Source organism: Polyodon spathula, chromosome 5 (assembly GCF_017654505.1).
Source record: "Polyodon spathula isolate WHYD16114869_AA chromosome 5, ASM1765450v1, whole genome shotgun sequence".
In the NCBI taxonomy this organism is placed as follows: domain Eukaryota; kingdom Metazoa; phylum Chordata; class Actinopteri; order Acipenseriformes; family Polyodontidae; genus Polyodon; species Polyodon spathula.
In genome coordinates, this window is record NC_054538.1 from 14,909,165 (window position 1) to 14,929,316 (window position 20,152).

A 20,152-nucleotide genomic window follows, 5' to 3' on the forward strand; every position below is an offset into this window, starting at 1 on the left:
TTACACTAAAATTGATAAAGTATATGGAACGACCTCCAAGTCAGATTAATATATTATATATCATTAATATATATATATAGATATCGTGCCGATATATATATTATATATATATATATATAGGGCCACACTTAATCAGCTAGGGCACACTATAATCCTGCCGATTTGTTTTGTAACACAGTGGAATGCTTTCAAAATCACAGCTTCACACGCCAATAATAAAAATAAAGTTTCAACCAGCATTAGAAAATGATATTAGGCATTAAACAAAACACTGTGAAGTACCTGAATTAAAAGTTCAATCTTTGTGCCAATGAGGAGGAGAAAAGGCACAAAGATTCATACTCTAAACATTGCTTCCTTACTGTGTCCATCAAACCTCTGAGAGTCTGTTGAGAAGCATTGAGATATTGCTGCTTGAGGGCTACATAAAGTTTGTTGATTATTTTTCTAAAATAAAAAAAAGAATATCATTTAACAATGAGATGGTAATCTTGAGCTAATGTTAGGGTATTTAATATATATATATATAATATATATATATATATATATATATATATATATATATAATATATATAATATAATAGCTGAATGCTTTTAATGAAAAATGTACTCCAATAAGCTGTAATTAAATATAAAGCGTATAAACAAAGGTATACAATTATATCAAATAGAAAAACATGCAATAGCAGTATAACAAATAGTACAACATATAAAAACATTCTGGAAAATGTGTTATCTGAAGTTAGTACTGCAACTGTTTTTTGTTTGTTTTTTTCTTACTCAAACATACAGCAAAGTGAGAAAATCACAAACCTGTGATCTTTTTTGCATTTGCAGTACACAATATTGCACTAAGCAAATCTAATAATCACTGAAAAAATCATGGCTCAGTTTCAGACCCCAGGACCCCAGATTCCTCTCCTCAACTACTTTTAAAATAAACTAAATACATTTAATGGCAAACATTTCAACAAGATTTTCTTTAAATAACTTCAGTTAGAAAAAGACGACATTTAAAAAGACTTCTAATCAAAATGCTTCATATTGAATGTATTTAGTTTTATGTAGTATTTCTTTTAAAAAGTTATCAACAATGCTTTTGTATACAAACAATTCAATATTATAGATACACTTTTTTTTGATAACACAACATTGCTTTTTTATTCCTGTATTCACTTCTCCTAGTTTCCCAAACAACTGAGCAAACCAAAATTAACCAACATTTGTTTGGTATGTTTTCTTAAAGGGAGCGTGTGTTTGAAAACAAACAGAAGGTACTACGGGTACCTTGGAAGCCCATTTTCCATCACAAAAAAATGAAGAGCTATCTCAGTATTCCGAGTATCTCAGAATACTGACTTGCTAAGTCGGAAGTCTGGTTTACAAAGTCAGAATTCTGAGAGAGCGCTTTTATTTATTTTGTGGTAGAAATGGACCTCCATACTGTAGTAGTAGCATGATCGCATAGCAACTGTTTTTGTTTATTTAAAAATGTGAAGAGTAGTGAATCCATCCCCCCAAACAATTTAACAAAATTTACTCTCAGCATAGAAATTACAAAAGAGCAGTGATAAGTTAACTGTGATTCACCTAATGTATTTTTCATTCATCACACTGAAACTCAATCTTTGTAAACTAAGAAATCTCAACAGAAATAAAAAGCAGTGGTATGTATTTTAAAAAAAGGTAATCTTTAAACTGATTTAATAGGGACTGTACTGAATATCAAAAACGTTAAGTATAGAAAAAAAAACAATTATAAAATACAAAGATTTTTACACTATTACACTACTTTTTCGAGGAAATAACAGGCATACTGTTTTACTGTTTCCCATCTCTGTCATGCATATCTTAAAAAAAACAACAATGACACAGATGATAAAAATCAACCAACCAACCAAACAAGCTATTAATTGAAACAAAGCAATATGCTGCCATATAAAACGACAAGAAATAATCTGAAGTGTATGGCTTCGCTTTTAACACATTTCTCACTATAATAAATGGGACAAATCTATCTGGTCACTTACAGTATCTCCACTTAAACTAGAAACACAAACGTTTTACTGTCATGACAAACACGGTGTCTCCTACAGTACAGGAAGACACTTCTGTTCCTTCTGAACCGATTTATTAGAAAAGAAAATCCCAGGAGTTAATAAGCTCTGAGCAGTTTTATCTGCACACCAAGAAGCGCCAGTCTGACCTCCTTTATCTCCTTACACTCTCTCACTTTAAAGTGTTTTTCTGGCATTCTGGGTGTTGAATTGGGCTTAGTGCAGCACTTCCTAAAGCAGAGCCATTGCAGCTAATTTAGCAACCACACAATGCGATTTTTTATCCCTTGCTCTTTGCCGGAAAGAGAGGTCAGGTTTCTTTCCTTATTTTCCTTTTCTTCTTTCTTTCCTTCTTGGTGTCTTGACCTAAGGAAACACAATCAAAAACTTCTCCTTAATTAATCTGATTAATGAGAAATACATTTTTTTGCTTCACTACACTTTTGTTATTTTTTAAAACAGTACTGTCTTGGTGAACGGTTTATGCGGTCATGTGATGCAGTGTTATAATCGTTAACGAAAACAGAAACCAAAACGGATAAAAACGGAAAACAAATGCACAATTAGTAGCCGATTGACATAAAAATTAGCTGGAATAGAATGAAACACCAAGGAGGAATATAATTTTGGAATATTTTAAAACTATAAATACTCATTTTACCTATTTTTTGGATTCAGCATTATATACATTGTGTAATGTGGCATTGATCCCAAACAATGCCAGATTAGACAGGTTTTACTGTAGTAAAAGGACCCGCAATTTCTATATATCCAAATGTGTACAGATATGAGCTTTATAAGAAACATCCGTTTCCAGTTTTTGACTCTTATTCTGAATATTTCATTTTTGTTTGGATTACATTATTTCTGAATATCCTAAGGAATTATCATTAAAATGAAAATTTAAATAGAAATTGAAAATAACATTCATAGCCATTCTGAAACTGTAGGTCCATGTACTACAGTAAAACCTTTCTAATGGGACCAATGCCGTATTATACAATGTGAATAATACTGTACCCAAAAAAACAGGTATAAATGACAAACTATTTGAACACTTCAAAAAATTACAGTACATACTTCCAGTATGTAAACAAAGATTTTACTGTAGATATACTATAGTGTACTCACAAACACCTGCATAAAGTATGCCAAATTATATAAAATACAGTTTATAGAAATGGATTAGAGAGGGGTGTTACTCTACAAGTATGGTACAGTACTCACTGTCAGCAATAGTGTGGTACAGTACTCACTGTCAGCAATAGTGTGGTACAGTACTCACTGTCAGCAATAGTGTGGTACAGTACTCACTGTCAGCAATAGTGTGGTACACTGTCAGCAATAGTGTGGTACTCACTGTCAGCAATAGTGTGGTACTCACTGTCAGTAATCAGTACTCACTGTCAGCAATAGTGTGCAATAGTACACTGTACTCACTGTCAGCAATAGTGTGTCAGCAATACAGTACTCACTGTCAGCAATAGTGTGATACAGTACTCACTGTCAGCAATAGTGTGGTACAGTACTCACTGTCAGTAATAGTGTGATACAGTACTCACTGTCAGTAATAGTGTGATACAGTACTCACTGTCAGCAGACACGGATCCAGCTAAGCTCTTGTACTCCATGTGTGTGTTTCCCGGAGAACCTCCTGCTGCCCACTGAGACAGGTTCACTGAAACACCTCCCTTCAGGTTCTCTTGCCCTGCTCTTCTTCCAGACCCCTGCCCCTGCTTTACTCGAATATAAATGTAAGAAGAAATCTCAGGCATAAACACCACAAGTGAAATACTTGTACAGCACAGTACAGTATTAGATGTGTACCTCCACTATTTCCCTGCTGCCATGGCTTTGAATACAGTACCCACTGGGGTTAAAAACATAAAATAATGTAGTGGAGAATACCACTGCCATATATTGTCAAATAATAATAATAATAATAATAATAATAATAATAATAATAATAATAATAATAATAATAATAATAATAAACTATAAGGAGTTATAAGCTAGATTTACATTTTAATGTTTAAGGAGAGGTCAAAGGTCACAGGCAAGGTAATTTCTGGAGAGAGCACATATGGTTTCCTATATTGTTCCTTAGTAACATTAACCTATCTGCATATTGTAAGGAGTTATAAGCTAGTTTTACATTTGACCAAAGATTTTGAAAGGTTATTAAGGAAATGCGTCAGGCAGCCATCTTGGTTTATGCACAAACACCATTTAAATTCTATTGACAAAGGGATGATGCTTGTCAACTTTGGAGTTAATCACCTAAACCCTGTTCTTAAGTTTTAAGTTTAAAAACGAAACGCAGATCTGGCCACCACCTTGTTTTACGAAAGAACACATTTTGCCATAATTGAATTCCACGGGTGGATTCTTTTATATACAAATCAAGAAAGAATAAATATTCAGGTAGAAATCGGGTTTTATTTAGAAAGAAATAAACAAAAGCACAAAGTAAACAAAGTTGTCGTCAACAGTTTAAATCCCCAAAGTATGTATATTTCCACACATTGAGGTATGCAAAGTGACGTGATCTTTACATACAGAGACAGAGCGAGAGTAGTATATAGGAGGTTGCAGTAGAAATTCGGCGTTTTCGTATCTTGGTTCGCCGTAGGACATAAACAGCTGCCAAAGTGTCTGACATATTAAGGTGTTGTCCAGCAACGATAAATGTTATCCCTCAAAGTAAAGAGACAGGAGTTAGTTCAAAATTTTGACACATCACTTCACCCAAACACCTTTTATATAAGGATGACTCCTCTTGTCAACGTGGGGTTGAATTCAAACCCGCAGGTTTTTGAATGGTTTAAACAACGATTCTTGGAATTTACTGTCCTTTAAGTCAAGTTTATTTTGTAGTGAAGTTGCAAGGTATAATTGATGCACACCGAACATATGGGAACAAAAGGAATTTACCCCATGACATGTTTTTTCAAAAAGAAAAACCATTAAAGATTGCTAACTTTTTGGATAAATGTGATCTTGGTGTAAAAAGTTACTCATTTAAATCACATGGGTAATAGTCGTAAATCAAGTCGAGAAAAAACGTTTCACTTAGTGTCTCTTAACGCTTACACAAATAAGTATATGTCAGCTACACCCATTATAAGCCCCTCAAGTAAGTTGCAGTTGCAAACAGACAGAGTTTATTGTGTTTACAGTTTTGTGCCTATTGCGGGGAGTTTTCTGGTTTAACACAAATGCCCCAGCATAGTCATTTTGGAATCAGGTAAAACCCGAAAATCAGAAATCAGATGCCTAATTATTATTTAGGATACAATTTTCTAGATACAATCTAAAAAAAAAAAAAGAAGAAAAAACCATGTCAAAATACAGCTACTGCAGAGGCTTTAACAGCCAAGTAAATTAAAAAGCATCTATAAATAGTAAATAACTTTAAACAGTTCTAAATTGCAGTATTCATTGATTTCATTTTTGAGCCATGACCACGATTGCCCCTTATTATGCAATGTTTATAATGAACTAAAACAGGAATTTTGAATGATTTTCCATTTATTAATTGACAACTGCCACAATTCTTGTTTTTGTTCACCGACAGGGGAATGTGTTTATATTCCCATTGATTTTAAATGTTTTTTGATTGATATTTCTTCTGCTTCAACTCTCACACACACAAAAGCATCTTTAAAGATAGTTGCATGAGCTTAATATGACAGTGTGCATGTCTTTAACTTTTACAATAATATACACTTATAGAGAACGAGTGTGGGAATCAGTTTCCTTAAACCACAAAGACTCATACCTGCTTCTCATTAACTGTCTGTGGTTGCGCCAGCAAGTTGGACTCTCCTGTCCAGTTACCCCACTCCTCAGCAGGAGGGCTCCAATCTGAGTTTTGGTCGATGACAAAAGGATCCACTAGATTAATCGAGAAAAGATTTTAATGACTTGCATAAGTACATTTCTGTTGCTGGTATTGTGATAGAAATCTTAACACCACAATCCCTTATGATCTGGGTCTGCCCCCTTAAATGATCTGTTGACCTTCTAATTGTATTAACAAACAAACAAAAGCACTCAAAATCATGATTTATTATCCCAACATCTCAAGACTAAGATCTTGGAATGTTTAGTGGCCAATGCTTTCTGAAGCGTAATCAATTGAAACTGTTTCTGCGTTCACCATAGAAAAAAGACAGCTCTAGTGTATGCAGTTAATTGTGACACCAGCTTTTTATTTCACTGGACTCGAGCACAGCGTTTTGTAGTAAATCATTCATCCTGTATGAGGGTGTGACAAGGAAGTGGTCAGAAGACTTAGAGATCAGGAAACTGCAGTATGAAGCGCCAATACACACTTTAATAAACAAAATAAAACAAATATACAAACACAGGAACTAAGTTAAGTAACAAATAAATAGGCACACAGGCCAAAATAAAAAGGTTAAAACAAAAACAAGTCATGAACCCCAAAAATGAAATAGAAAATCTCTCGCTCTCCCTCCTTGTTTCCAGCTCCCTGGTCGTCTACCTCACACGTTTTTGGCAGGGACAAGAATTAACCCCATCCCTGCCAACCACCAGCAAAACACTTCACTTAATTTACAAGCAGGGCTCTCGTCCTGCCACAGAAGGAAATAGCATTTGGTTCAGGCTTCCATACAGTACATAATACAAGTGTCTTCATGAGAGAACTTCAATATTTTGTGTAGATGGGTGTCCCATCGGCATTGAGTGACACTTTAATTTATACCTGGCTTCTCCTCAGCCTCCTTTAAAAACCTGGATTCACAAAACAGGCCCCAGTGGGATCCTTCGTCATTCACTTTCTCTGCCAGGCTAATGATGCATTTGGTCTAATCTGAGAAGCTCAAATTAAATCTGTGGTCAGGCAAGGTCCAAGTCAAGTCAAGTCTCTCTAGCTGTGCTGAACAATAGGGCCAGTTTATTTTCTGCTCTTAATTTATTTATATGCAAGGCAAGTTCTTTAAAATTCATGTTCTTAACTCTAATTAGCTTTATTACCAATATCTATTGGTCCCCCTTTTTTCAAATACAGCACCCGTGTTTCACTTCCCATTAAACCCGTGCTTCACTCTCAGCGGTGCGTTGCCCCCCTTTTCTTTTAACATTTTGACTTTTTTAAAACTTTTATACTGCATTCCCTGCCTCAAGATGGCTTCCCATGTACCTGCATGGACCTCTCAGAACTAAATTTCCCCATCTTCATCCTCCTGCTTACTGGCAAATCCAGGTGTTACATATGTGAGCTGGAGGATGATGGGAAACGTAGTTCTGAGAGGTCCACGCAGGTACATTGGAAGCCATCTTGAGGTAGGGAATGCAATTTAAAAGTTAAAAAAGTGGTCAAAAATGTAAAAAAAAAACAAAAAAAACAACAAAAAACTAAAACAAAAAAACAATACACACCTTATGTAAACAGTTGTAGGAACACATGGGAACATGTAACACAATACAATAAAAAAAAAGGTCCTTATGTGCCCTTTAAGGGCCCTATGTTAAAGCAAGTGCAAAAACAATTTTCCTGAAATGAATAATATGATATCGACATTAAACCTAGTTAGAAATTAACAACAATAATTGTTCTTGAAACTCAGTTGTTTCTTGCTAGTTATATTGTGTTTACTATTCAGGTCAAAAAAGATTGCAAAGTGGTAGTGACTCAGACTTTTATAACATTCTCAAAACTGTTACCGTCCGAAACCAAAACCACACATCTCGATTGCAACATGCCTGCTTGCACAAGTTTGCTCTGTATTTCCAACAACCCACTACCTCTGTCACCTACTGTCTGTTTCTAGAACTGCATCTTGCAGACATATACAGGGGACACAACAGTAAACTTCATTGGTTACCAAGGACACAGAAGTGGTTGTGTACTTCAGTTTAGTTATTTAGTTGACTATTAAAACTTTTGCTCACATGGAGAAACCTCATTGCTTACCTAATCCAAGCCAAGCTTCATCCACTCCGAAGCTGGGTAGCTTAGCACTCCACAGGCAGTGGGACGGACTTGAGATAATGTCTGGACTATCTAAACAAACAAAAAAAATATTTTACCACACTTCACTTTTTACCATGTACTTTATTTGATTTATTTTAACAAACTTTGGGCCCTAGTTACATAACCTTAACACACAAGTTTGTTGCTTGCTACTTTATTAGACCAACAAAAGTCAACCATGTTTCATGATCATCAAACTACATTTATTCCATAAACTCATAAGTAAACGTTTTTACAATGAGTTTCTTAAGTGTAAGCAATTTCTATACTGTACAGGGCAGGTGTACTTTAAAGAACACATAATATGTAGTTCAAAACTACAATTACTAGTACAACACCAAGACTTATAGAATCATACAACCAAAACATGAGGAAACACATACAGTATTATAAAGTATAATGCTAAGTGAACACAGGTGGCATGTTATTTATTTCCAGTGCAGGGAACTCTTGTAACATCTACTGTAAGATGGGAAGCATATGGAGATATACATTTCTTTTCAGCCCCCACTTTTTAGTACATTTTCCTTGCACACTGTTTATTGCTTAATAAGAGATGCATACATCTTACAGTAAATATATTACCTAATTCAGAGGAAAAGTCAGGCAGAGTCCCAAAAGTCACAGGCTCTGTCTTCGCACCTTTCACATTCCAAGTTCCTAAATGCAAAACACAACATCACTGGAAATATACTATAACAAGACTGCACCTCAGGTAATAAATACCCTGTTCTGTAACAATCAACCACACTCCTGTGCAAAAGTTCCAGGAGCAAACATTCATGCTGTTTATATAACAACAACAATGCATGTAAAGAAAGTATGCTTAAACCTAAACTAAACAACTGATTTCTAAAAACTGCTTTCCTTTGATCAAGCTCTGCATCTGTTTCGCACCACTGTGTTATTTGGAACTGTACAATCTGCCCAGTCATTCTGTCGTTGCATTTAAATTCAAGATAAACTCTAAAATGAGATCAAATACAAAAAAAAAAAAAAAAATATTCAAAGCTAGATCTCATTCCACTAGTTGTATGGGAATGTTTATCCATGACTCCAGAAACGGCTAATCATAGAAAGTATACTACAACTTAAAAGATTTGGGTATACATTTGACCTCCTGTTTTTATGAACAAATCTGCGCCTCTCGTGTTAATTAACCAAACAGGTGGTTAGTTTTCATGAACCGTACTGACCTACATGGGAAAAGATATCCTCTTCTGGCTTTCCTGGTGGTGCCCATTCCACTGGCCTCCGGCTTTGCTGCACAGCATCCCGGGGCTTCAACTCCCTCCATATGCAGCCTTGCACTTTGCCATCAGCCTGCCCCTGACCCTCAGTGTCAGGGTCCATACTCTGTGGTGAGGCCTGCCATTCAGTTTCTTTATCAACGCCATCATCCCACAGGATCGCTGTGTCGCAAGCGAGGGCTTCTGGGGATACAGCTTTTTCAGCGTCTTAGAAAAAGGAGGACATGGTCTTATAAACATCCTTTCATGATGGACACTGGCTATCTCTGTGCAATTACACCAATGCAAGATATAACAACTAAATAAAAGAATGTTAAAGAAATTAAACACCATCCTTCTTAAAGTGTTCTTGTTTTGTACTGTTGCTACCACACAGACCAACTGCCTCCTAACCCCCCCCTCCCCTTTTCAAATGAAAGTAGTTATCTTATTTAGTGCTAGTTCCTCTTGCCTTAAAAAAAACCCTGACATACACCGCACTCTCATTCATAGAGAATTACCCTTTTGTTTCATGCGCTCTTTCTTCAACTGTCTCTTCTCTCGACTGCTGATTTTTGTAACCCACAGACCTGTAATACAAAGCAGAAGCATTTTTTAATCATTATTAACTTTTATATTATTAACTGCTATAAGTTGTAACCCCTAAGATGATGTGGTTTTACGTGTGTTTCTGACAACAAATAACTCTTCTTTGAAAGTAAAATGTGCAGACCAACAGTATAAAAAAGTCAAATAACTGACTGGACTCAAACAGAAATTGTGACTATAATTCCACTCTATATTATCAGTTTTATTATGTATAAAACTAATTTAATAGTTCCAATGTCTTATCTAAGAAACAGTCAAAAATGATATACTGTATGGGCATGAACGCTGGGATCAGTAAACTCATGTGCTGAATAGAGCCATTTTGCAGTCTGCCATTTTTTCTTAATAACCTTTAACCTTTGGGAATGTAACAAACTGGTCTTTTTTCTGCTAAAGTGAGGTCAAAGAAAGCTAGGGCAGATTGTAGTAAACAAACAACAAGGAACAGGATTGTGGCCAATGTAGCCTTTGAAAACAGAAGCAAACATTCTGTACAGAAATCCCTGCATTTCACACACCTGCCTCTTCTTCATCATTCTTCTCTTTGTCAGATGAAAGTCCCTTTGAAAGCCTCTCTAACACAATCTCTGTCTTTTTCTTCTTTTTCTTGAGCTACACAAAATAAAAGCCAGTGAAGCAGATTTGTAATAAACAGTGGTGCAACAATTGATACAGGGTCTCGATAATCCCCTTTTTAAAGTTTTTATCCCTCATTTGGGGTTTGTAGCTTTGATTTACACCTACCAATTCAAGCTATAATGAAAAGGGGTCACACTGACAGCCTTGCTATGAAAATGCAAGAGAAAAAAAAACATCAGTCTATAAACCCCAAAAAGTCTCTGAGATATTGTATGAGGCTTCAGCAGTGTGGCGGCAGTTTTGTAAAATGACAGCCACAAAGGGGTTAATATTTATTGTAAAATACCCACGATGGAACTTAATCTAATCTAGGGAATCACAGTATACAGTTGTAAACTGAGCCAACATTCTACAGTGCTATTGCAGCAGTAAAAAGTGAACTCCAGCAAGCACAAATTGTCCTCTGAGTAAAACCTCACAAAGACAATAATTTCAGAGCAGACAATCAAAAATGTGTTTTTTGGCCCAGGCAAGTCTCCTCCTCTTATTCTGCACTCTTAACAATGGTTTCTTTGCAGCAATTCTTCCAGTTACAGTGGCTTGCGAAAGTGTTGACCCCCCTTGGCATTTTTCCTATTTTGTTGTCTTACAACCTGGAATTAAAATGGATTTTTTGGGGGTTTGTATCATTTGATTTACACAACATGCCTACCACTTTGAAGATGCAAAATATTTTTTATTGTGAAACAAACAAGAAATAAGACAAAAAAAACAGAAAACTTGAGCATGCATAACTATTCACCCCCCCAAAGTCAATACTTTGTAGAGCCATCTTTTGCAGCAATTACAGCTGCAAGTCTCTTGGGGTATGTATCTATAAGCTTGGCACATCTAGCCACTGGGATTTTTGCCCATTCTTCAAGGCAAAACTGCTCCAGCTCCTTCAAGCAGGATGGGTTCCGCTGGTGTACAGCAATCTTTAAGTCATACCACAGATTCTCAATTGGATTGAGGTCTGGGCTTTGACTAGGCCATTCCAAGACATCTAAATGTTTCCCCTTAAACCACTCAAGTGTTGCTTTAGCAGTATGCTTAGGGTCATTGTCCTGCTGGAAGGTGAACCTCTGTCCCAGTCTTAAATCTCTGGAAGACTGAAACAGGTTTCCCTCAAGAATTTCCCTGTATTTAGCGCCATCCATCATTCCTTCAATTCTGACCAGTTTCCCAGTCCCTGCCGATGAAAAACATCCCCACAGCATGATGCTGCCACCACCATGCTTCACTGTGGGGATGGTGTTCTCGGCGTGATGAGAGATGTTGGGTTTGCGCCAGACATAGCGTTTTCCTTGATGGCCAAACAGCTCAATTTTAGTCTTTAACATGCTAATTAACTCACAGAACATCTAACAAAGACACTTTTATTCTTAGGCCAGTGTTCTAACACTGTGTTATACACATTTCAGACTTTGAACTGACTTGGGTTTCAGACTGAAATCCCCTTGCTGTGGGTGACCATTTCATTGAAATTGACAAGACTTACATTTTCATTTAAAAATTTAATTTTTGAATGCAGTTCACTTATGATTATTAGCTTGTATAAGTACACGTATCATATAATGAAATATTAAGTGTTTGTAGACAAGTTTATACAGTTAAAACCATAGATAATCATAAAAAAACCTGGTTTCAAGCAGGTGTACTCAAACCTTTGACTGGTACTGTATATCTGGATATTGTATATTTACCAAAGCTGCTACAACCACCAAACATATGTGTAACTATGACTGACAGAAAAAGGAAAAGCTCTTTTTAAACTCAACTGAGGAAAACATAAGTACAAAGCCTTAATTCATAAGTTACAGTATTTATTTATTTATTTTTTAAGTCTGTTTTGATTAATAAAGTAGTTTGGTATTCATTAAACTTTTTTTTTTTTTTTTTTAACAATGCCTTTAATACTACTTTTACAGTATAATGTATCATATATTTATTTTTTAAGTGTTCTTTTTATTGAGTGCCCAATTTACCCTCAATTTTCTCTCCAATTTAGAATGTCCAATAATCAGTAGCCAGCAGTCACAAATTCTCAGGAGGAATTTAAAACAACATTTAATACTAAACAGGCCACCTCCTCCCCTTAAAAACCCAACAGTCTTGCACAAAGTCTCGGGCCAAAGGCTCACTGGTGGCAATCCAGGCAGTGGCAAGGCTGACAGCATGGTGGCATACTTCAACAGCGGAAAGGCTGCTTCCTCAGGCAGCGGTAAACAGGCAACCCCAGGCGACGGCAAGCAGGTGACCCCATGGACAGGCAACCACAGGAGGTGCAGGACAGGCAACCCCAGGCGGTGTGGGACAGAGCAGGAGTGGCCCCTCTGAAGGTAACGGCAGGAGGGGAGCCCCTGGCCAAGAAGTCAGCAGCGGATGCTCCACCTCTCCTTCTGGTGATGGAGGCAGGAGCAGCATGCAGTCTCCCTCTAGTGGTGGAGGTGGGAGCGGCAGGTAGTCCTCCCATGGCAGTGGAGGTGAAAGCAGCAAGCAGTCTCCTGGCGGCGAAGGTGGAAGCAGCAGATAGTCTCCCTCCATCACTGGGGACTGGTGTGGCTCTCCCCTTTGATTGCGGGGAACTGATGCGGCTCTCCTTCAGTCACTGGAGTCAGCGGAGCTTCTCCCTCTTGCACTGGAGACGGCAGTGGAGCTTCTCCTTCTCGCGCTGCAAACTGGTGCTCCTTCTTCTCCTCCTCCTCTTCCTGGAAGATGGGGCAGTTGACTATGAAGTGGCCCCACTCCCCGCAGGCAGCGTACTAGTTCACGGCCTCAAGAGCGCTAATGTAAACCTCCCAGCTGCACTTCGGTCATCCCTTCTCCTCCTCCTCTCCGGGGTGGAGGCAGTTGATGATGGAGTGGCCTCCCTCCCTGAGGCCTCGACTGGGCAAAAGTAGCCATTCCAGCGACCACTCTTGGGCTTCCCTTTCTTGGGCTCTGGATGCTCAGGCTCCGCCCTCATGGTCGCTGGAGTTGGTACCTGCTTCTTTGCCTTCTTCCTGGCACCGCCACTCCTCCCCTTCTTCATCGGCACTGGCAGTTCCACCGCCTGCCATGGAGGGGGTTGGTTGGGTGATATGTGCCCAACCTCAGCAACCGCAACCTCTTAACCTCTCTGGCAGGTGTCCTTGTCCTCTTGCAGCGATGGTACGGCCTAAAGACAAATCTATTCCTCCACCGTCTCCACCTCACCCCAATCGAAGGCCTGCACAAAAAGGGAGTCTTAGTAGGGGCACACATCCGGTAGGTGGCCTTACTCCAGGCAGACGAGGTACCACAGAGCCTCTGCAGCTTCCAGCTGCCGCTGATGGTCATGACACTCCATCCACTCTCCCTTCTTTATTGTCTTCATTTGTATTTATTTATTTTCCCCAAACAAAAAACAAAAAAATACTCCTCTTGAGAAAAAGCAATAAAATTTGTCCGCAATATTCCTGGTCTAATGCTTGGAGGCGCTGTCGTCCCGATTCTGACACCAACCACACTCCTGGATGTACAGTTTTGAGTTTCATGCCTTTTTTTCATCATTTTGTATTCACTTTCAGTTTGACGTTTTTAGAAAAACATTTTTACAAACAGGGTCAATTTGGTTTCTTGGAGTAAGTCATCAGGGAACCTTGTCTCTGGCACACAGAGAAGCTGGCTTCCTTCCAGACAGTGCTTAACAGTGAGGCATTGTCAGCTTAATAGCACTCAGGATAAAGTCGCTCTGGAAGCAAATCCTTAGGCTGTAAGTTTATACAACTAGGGAGCTGATAGATGTGCTTTGAGAAGCAATTTAATCTCTCAGCTCTTACACTTTATTCAGCAATCTAGGGATTCATCCAACAAGAATGAGGCGATAGGCTAGTCCACTCTCGTTTGCGGCACCCAGCATTGTACTGTATAATCTGAAATAAGCCTCTTAATATGCAAATAATCTTGGTGACTGTTTTACATTATAAATAGAGGCCCTTCAGTGCTGTACTGCCAATAAATTGTGACTTTTTAAGCTACATTTTTTTTAGAGTAAGCCACTTTATATTTCTGTAAAGATTACAGTATTAAAAATAATCTTCAATAAAACAACTACAAAAATAAAGGTTTTGCAAAGACATTATGTATCTAATTCCACCGGTTCCTTTTTTTTTTTTTTTTTTTTTAATGCAGGCGGTGAATATGAAGATAAAGAACTTTGAGGCTTAAGCATTCCTTGGGCGCTACAGATTCCAGCAATCTGGCTTGTATTTTATTTAGCCATCTACCAAAGTGCACTCCTTTTATTAAAATGATCTTAAGTGACAAATAGTTAGGCCAAGTACACTGTCAACAGTGGTCTTGGATACCCTGGAAAGCCCATTAATTTCCAAGTAACCAGACATCTACACGACTACAATGTTCTTATACTAGAAGAGCAATCTGGATTCTTGCCACAACACAACAGTCTTTCTGTAACTACAAAAAAATGATAAATACATAAATAAATAATGATGTGGCCTGCACCAAGCCACAGATTCTTATTATTTTCTTTTTGTTTTCTTGAACTTAAACCATACTTGCCAAACCCCTATGCTGCATATACTACCCTGGCTTAGAAACCTTACCTGTCCAGGTGGCTGACTGCTGCTGAGGAAGCATTCAACACCACGCTTGGACAAATATGGCTAGTGGGCACTTGAAAGGGAGGTGGCAGATACTGATGAAATGGACTGAAGTGTAGCATTAGTTCGTTCCCAAAATTGTCACTGCCTGCTCTATCCTGCACAAACTCTTGTCAACAACAAAATAAGGTGTTCAGGAATCAGTGCCTGTGAGACAGACTGGGAAGGTTACTAGTGTTGCCAAGTCTCATGAAAAAAAAAAAGCTGCACTGCCTTTCTAAACAAGCCCAAAACAAGCAAACCCATTAGAGTATGGGTGGTTATGCGGACTTGGCAACTAGGAAGGTTACCTCAGCGATCTGAGAAGTCTCGTGCTGTCACAAATTCTCTCCTTTCTTGCAAGTTTTGTTGGATTTACTGTTCTGTTAAATATTAATGATGCAAACAAATAAAACACAATCAATACGTTTATTTGAAATTTTATTTGGTCAGTTCTGAGAGGGTATCAACAACTTGGATGTTGTTCCGCTGTTTTGGGCGATCGAGCTGGCTTAGGACATCCAGTTCACCAACTATATTTACTAACGTGGAGGGCAGACACACGTTGTCTTTGGACATAGCTGGGATCAAAAAAAGGATAGGAATTAATTCAATTAGACATTTAAGCAGCTCACTTGCTCGTCGTGTTTAACTTTAGTTTAGTTTTTACAGCAAGGGTATTCTCAAACAGCGGTTTTAATACTATAACAAGGGCATAACACAGTTCACGGTAAGTGGTTTTATACAGAACTGTAAACCCCCAAGAGATATACAACATGACAGTCCAGACACAGCAAAAAGCAATAATAAAAAAAGCCGCCCACACTAGCATTAAGGTGAACTACACCACTGCTAACCATAAAATCACCACTACTTTCTGCCATCTTGGAATCCACAGTAACAACTGACGTGCTCTCTTGCAATATTTATAGCTAAGAATAAACACACTCACTTACATTTACATTTGAAATGCGGGTTTCCATGTGAAACTGAGCATGGATTTTCCTGTGTGTTTCATCATTTACACGAGTAAATGACATTTACCCTATCCCTCTCTTTGGTTGTTTTTTCCGCCACAAACCTGATTTACACAAGTAATTCTCCCAAACGTGCACGGCATTTCACGTGTAAATTGACCTGCATGGAAACCCCATAACAGCAGCCTGTGCTTTCTTAAAATGTTTATATAAATGTATTTGGGGTGCCTTCTTCATTCTCCTCTGCATCCAGCATAAGTGGTCCATTGTGTCTGTTTTAACAGTATCTTGCACTTAAATGTAAACATATACTGTAATATTCCACTTAGGGTTTTTATGTAACACCCTGCTTAAATAAATCAACATAGAAATAATAATATTAATAATAATAATAATAATAATAATAATAATAATAATAATAATAATAATAATAATAACACCCAACTGTGCAAAATAAGGCTATAATTCTTTTGAGGGTTTCTGGTGACATAAATCACTAGAGCGCTACCACCTAATCTTATACACTGGTCTCACGCCATCATCGTGAATAATAATACTGTAAAATACTAATGTTTATAGGAATAGTATAGTTTGCCATTTATTATTCTAATAATAATATTTATTATAATAATAATAATAATAATAATAATAATAATAATAATAATAATAATAAAGCACCTTTACTTGCTTCTTGTCAACAACAGTGGCACTGTGTATACTGTCCTCCCTTGATGATCTGGTTTCTGAAGCAATGGGGGGCTGTCCATTGGCTGATTCCTGGAAAGTGAGGTACACTGTTATCCATTTAAACAGTCTGGACTGTCAAGTACAGATGTTTCTGCTACAGCTGGAGCCCTTTTCAGTGTAGTGACCTTATAAATCTCATCATAGTACAAAGCAACTACAACTATACAGTTTTGACTTGATTCCTAGCATCCCTACTCTGTCTTTTAAAACTACTGCGTGGAGCAATAAACACATAAACTCACAAGATGATATATTTATTGCTGAAAATACCTACAAGGAACATGGTCTGCACACCCCTTGGTATATCACTGGGGAAAGCAAAGTGCTCTGATTCCTGTCCACTGATGTCAAAACTATTCAATTGGTCACTCCACGAATGACACAGTGTTGTCTAAAACACATGTTCACTCCACAACAGGACCCTGGTCACCAATGTCACTGAAGAGAAATTCAGATCTATGACTTTTTACTGATGTTGTTTTTTTTTTTTTTTTTTTTTTTTTTTTTGCAAAAGTCCAAATACGTAATTATTTATTATCTTCTCCATTATATCCATTAGGTAATCATATAATACGTATTATTTTTTTTTAAAAATTTATGATTGTGCTTATGATGACGATTATTACTGCTATTATATATTATAAGAATTTTATAATAATAATAATAATAATAATAATAATAATAATGTCACAATGTATATAGCAATATGTGTACAATTAAGGACACAGCTGCCACACTTTACCTTCCCCTTGTCTTTTCTTTTTTTCTTTGTCAGTTCATCCTGGTGTCTCCTCCTTTTTCCGTTAATTCCGGCAATGTATTTGTTCTGTAACACTTCTTGAATTGAAAGGTCAGTTCTGTAATCAACAGGAAAGGTGGGCGCGGTAGCACGCTGGCCTCTTTTCTTGAGCAAAACAATAACAAAGAAAACCACACCCCCCAGCAGAAGAGATACGAGGGCTAAAAAATGAGGAAGCTGTTGGACAAAATCAGAAAAATCTGAACCTTGGGAAAACTTCTCCACGGCATCGAACACAAAGCAAAAAACTGTATTTAACATTATTCCTTTTACTTTCTACACAAGGCTATACTGCGTTGTTTTGTTTTTTCTATTCTTTCGAAAAATGCAGTACAATGCAAGATGATATTCTAATGCGCTGTATGGTACTTCTTTAGCACTGCTGGGTTGTCGTGTGCACCTTTTTGCCAAGAGCAGAATTTTTTTTTTTTTTTTTTTAAATGCTGATTTCGTATTCTGTCAAATAGTTCATTATTAGTTGAGCCTTTCACGAAGTTTCTTCCTTCCTGGAAAAGTGGAACATTGTAAACTTCATGGCTTCTCCTCCAGACAAGATAAATATTTTACGCAAATCAAGTGCGAGAGTAACTGATTACAAAGTCAATAAACAAGGCTGAATTGCGTAAGTTGTTTTTATGAATTGCGGGGCTTGAGGGGTTGACGGTGGCCATCAAAGTTCATACCGTCAGCAGATCGTCTTGCGTTCAGTGTGAGCCCTGCTTGGTTTATCGACATAATTGGTAGCACTCAATACAATACGAGCAATAATATCAGAACAATCTTCAGCTTTAAAATGGCCTGAAATATAAACTCTTTGCACAGATTGCATAGAAGGGTCATTTTAACCGTTTAAATTTGCTTAAGAATTGATTACACCGTGTAGCACTTTTTTTTTTTTGTTCCTGGGTAGTAAGTGTTATTTCCTAATTGCTTATGGCTCAAAAGTATAGAAAATGGCTATTATTCCCCACAAACTTTGCTTTTGTGACCAGGACAGTGATATTTCAAAATATCACTATTTCCAATGGGAAAACGGCAAATGTGTGTCTTTTCGTTCACATAAAGTCAGAAAAAAACAACATATGCATCCAAATTAACAAGTATTTATACTAAAGTAATACAAAAATGACTACAAAAGATTTAGAAGTGAGTAGTTTTTCGAGATTTACGATTATACTGTATTATACTGAGAGATTGATATTTACATTCAAAGGTAGCATCAGAACTTTAACAAAAATAACCCATTTTGAGTCTCTACAGTTCCAATGCAAGGAAAACAGGAGGGGTGGCTGCATAATAAACAATGACAATAACAAAGACAAAACAAATAAAAAATTATAAGAATAAAACATAAAAATGGTAACAGTAACTACTAATATAGGGAAAGAAATAATAGTGAAAAAAGATAAATACAATAAATGTTTCAAAACAAATAAAGAGTAATTTATATATCTTTATTTATTTATGTTTTACAAATATAGATTGTATTTACTGTAAAACCAGATGTTTACGAACTGAATACAAATCTTTAAAAAAAACAAACAACAGTGATTATATTAAGACCTAGAGACTATATAAGGTGTTAAAGCAAAATATTTGGATTATAACAGACTGGAAAAATACTTTAAAAATACATTCATTGTATTAAATAGGAATTACTCTATTATTATTATTATTATTATTATTATTATTATTATTATTATTATTATAATAATAATAATAATAATAATAATAATAATAATAATAATAATACATTTGTTTTTGTTTATTTTGTAATATGCTGTAAGTTAACACCAGGTGGCACAAGAGTTAAGCAAAAGTTTTAAACACAACCGTATATTATATAACGAAAGAAAGAAAACTATACTGCACTGAACTATACTGAATCTTGACTCAAAATGGTCCTTTAGCAACAGTACTATATAATGGGGAGGGGGCAAACTAGACAATGCAACAGAATGGGTGCAATTTACAGTACTTGGATATAACAAAGAGGAAGAATGAGGGTGCTCTTTGCATTCATTTTGTGAGAGGGGTGGTAGTATTCCATTAGATTTTATACCCCAGTTGTATTACTTTTCCTGGTCTGTCATGCTCTTGTTACAACACATTTACATTTTGCAATTTACAATTCAGTGTCTTGCATTTTTTTTGTCAGATTTCATATTTAAAAAAAAAAAAAAACAGTAAACATTTAGCTGTCCTTTCACAAACTACGATTGTTACTTATTTTTTTCATTAGGCCTTTTCATATAGAAAAAAAAAATCCAAAAGGGTTTGTACACAGTACTGCCCTTTTCCATCTAATAAGGCTATCATTGAAGAGCCATGCTTTACATTTCACTATAAAGAGAGCATCTGTTCTTCCTGTTTGCCACAGTACAGACGGAGCAGGAATTAAACAGTTCACAGTGAAAATGCCAACCCTAATGACAGATAAACAAAGAGGGTGATACACACCAGAGGAAACCCTGAACCAGTGGTTTG

At 36.8% G+C, this 20,152-nt stretch overlaps 1 protein-coding gene across 3 annotated transcripts; it reads right to left on the bottom strand.

Moving 5' to 3' along the window:
- Positions 1-596: 596 nt before the first annotated feature.
- On the bottom strand, positions 597-18,262 carry LOC121315604 (protein LYRIC-like). Of its 3 annotated transcripts, XM_041249836.1 has the most exons (10): positions 17,609-18,261; positions 16,798-16,896; positions 10,418-10,511; positions 9,812-9,880; positions 9,258-9,518; positions 8,647-8,721; positions 8,002-8,091; positions 5,839-5,954; positions 3,649-3,793; positions 597-2,423 (listed from the first exon to the last, which is right to left on the bottom strand). In XM_041249836.1, exons 1-10 carry the CDS (start codon positions 17,924-17,926, stop codon positions 2,368-2,370), a joined length of 1,323 nt encoding a protein of 440 aa, XP_041105770.1. In that variant the 5' UTR covers positions 17,927-18,261; the 3' UTR covers positions 597-2,367. The 3 variants fall into 3 exon arrangements, with proteins under 3 accessions (XP_041105770.1, XP_041105771.1, XP_041105772.1); XM_041249837.1 differs by lacking the exon at positions 8,647-8,721; XM_041249838.1 differs by lacking the exons at positions 597-2,423; positions 3,649-3,793 and adding an exon at positions 5,297-5,370 and having other exon boundaries at positions 17,609-18,262.
- Between the last annotated feature and the right edge of the window lie 1,890 nt (positions 18,263-20,152).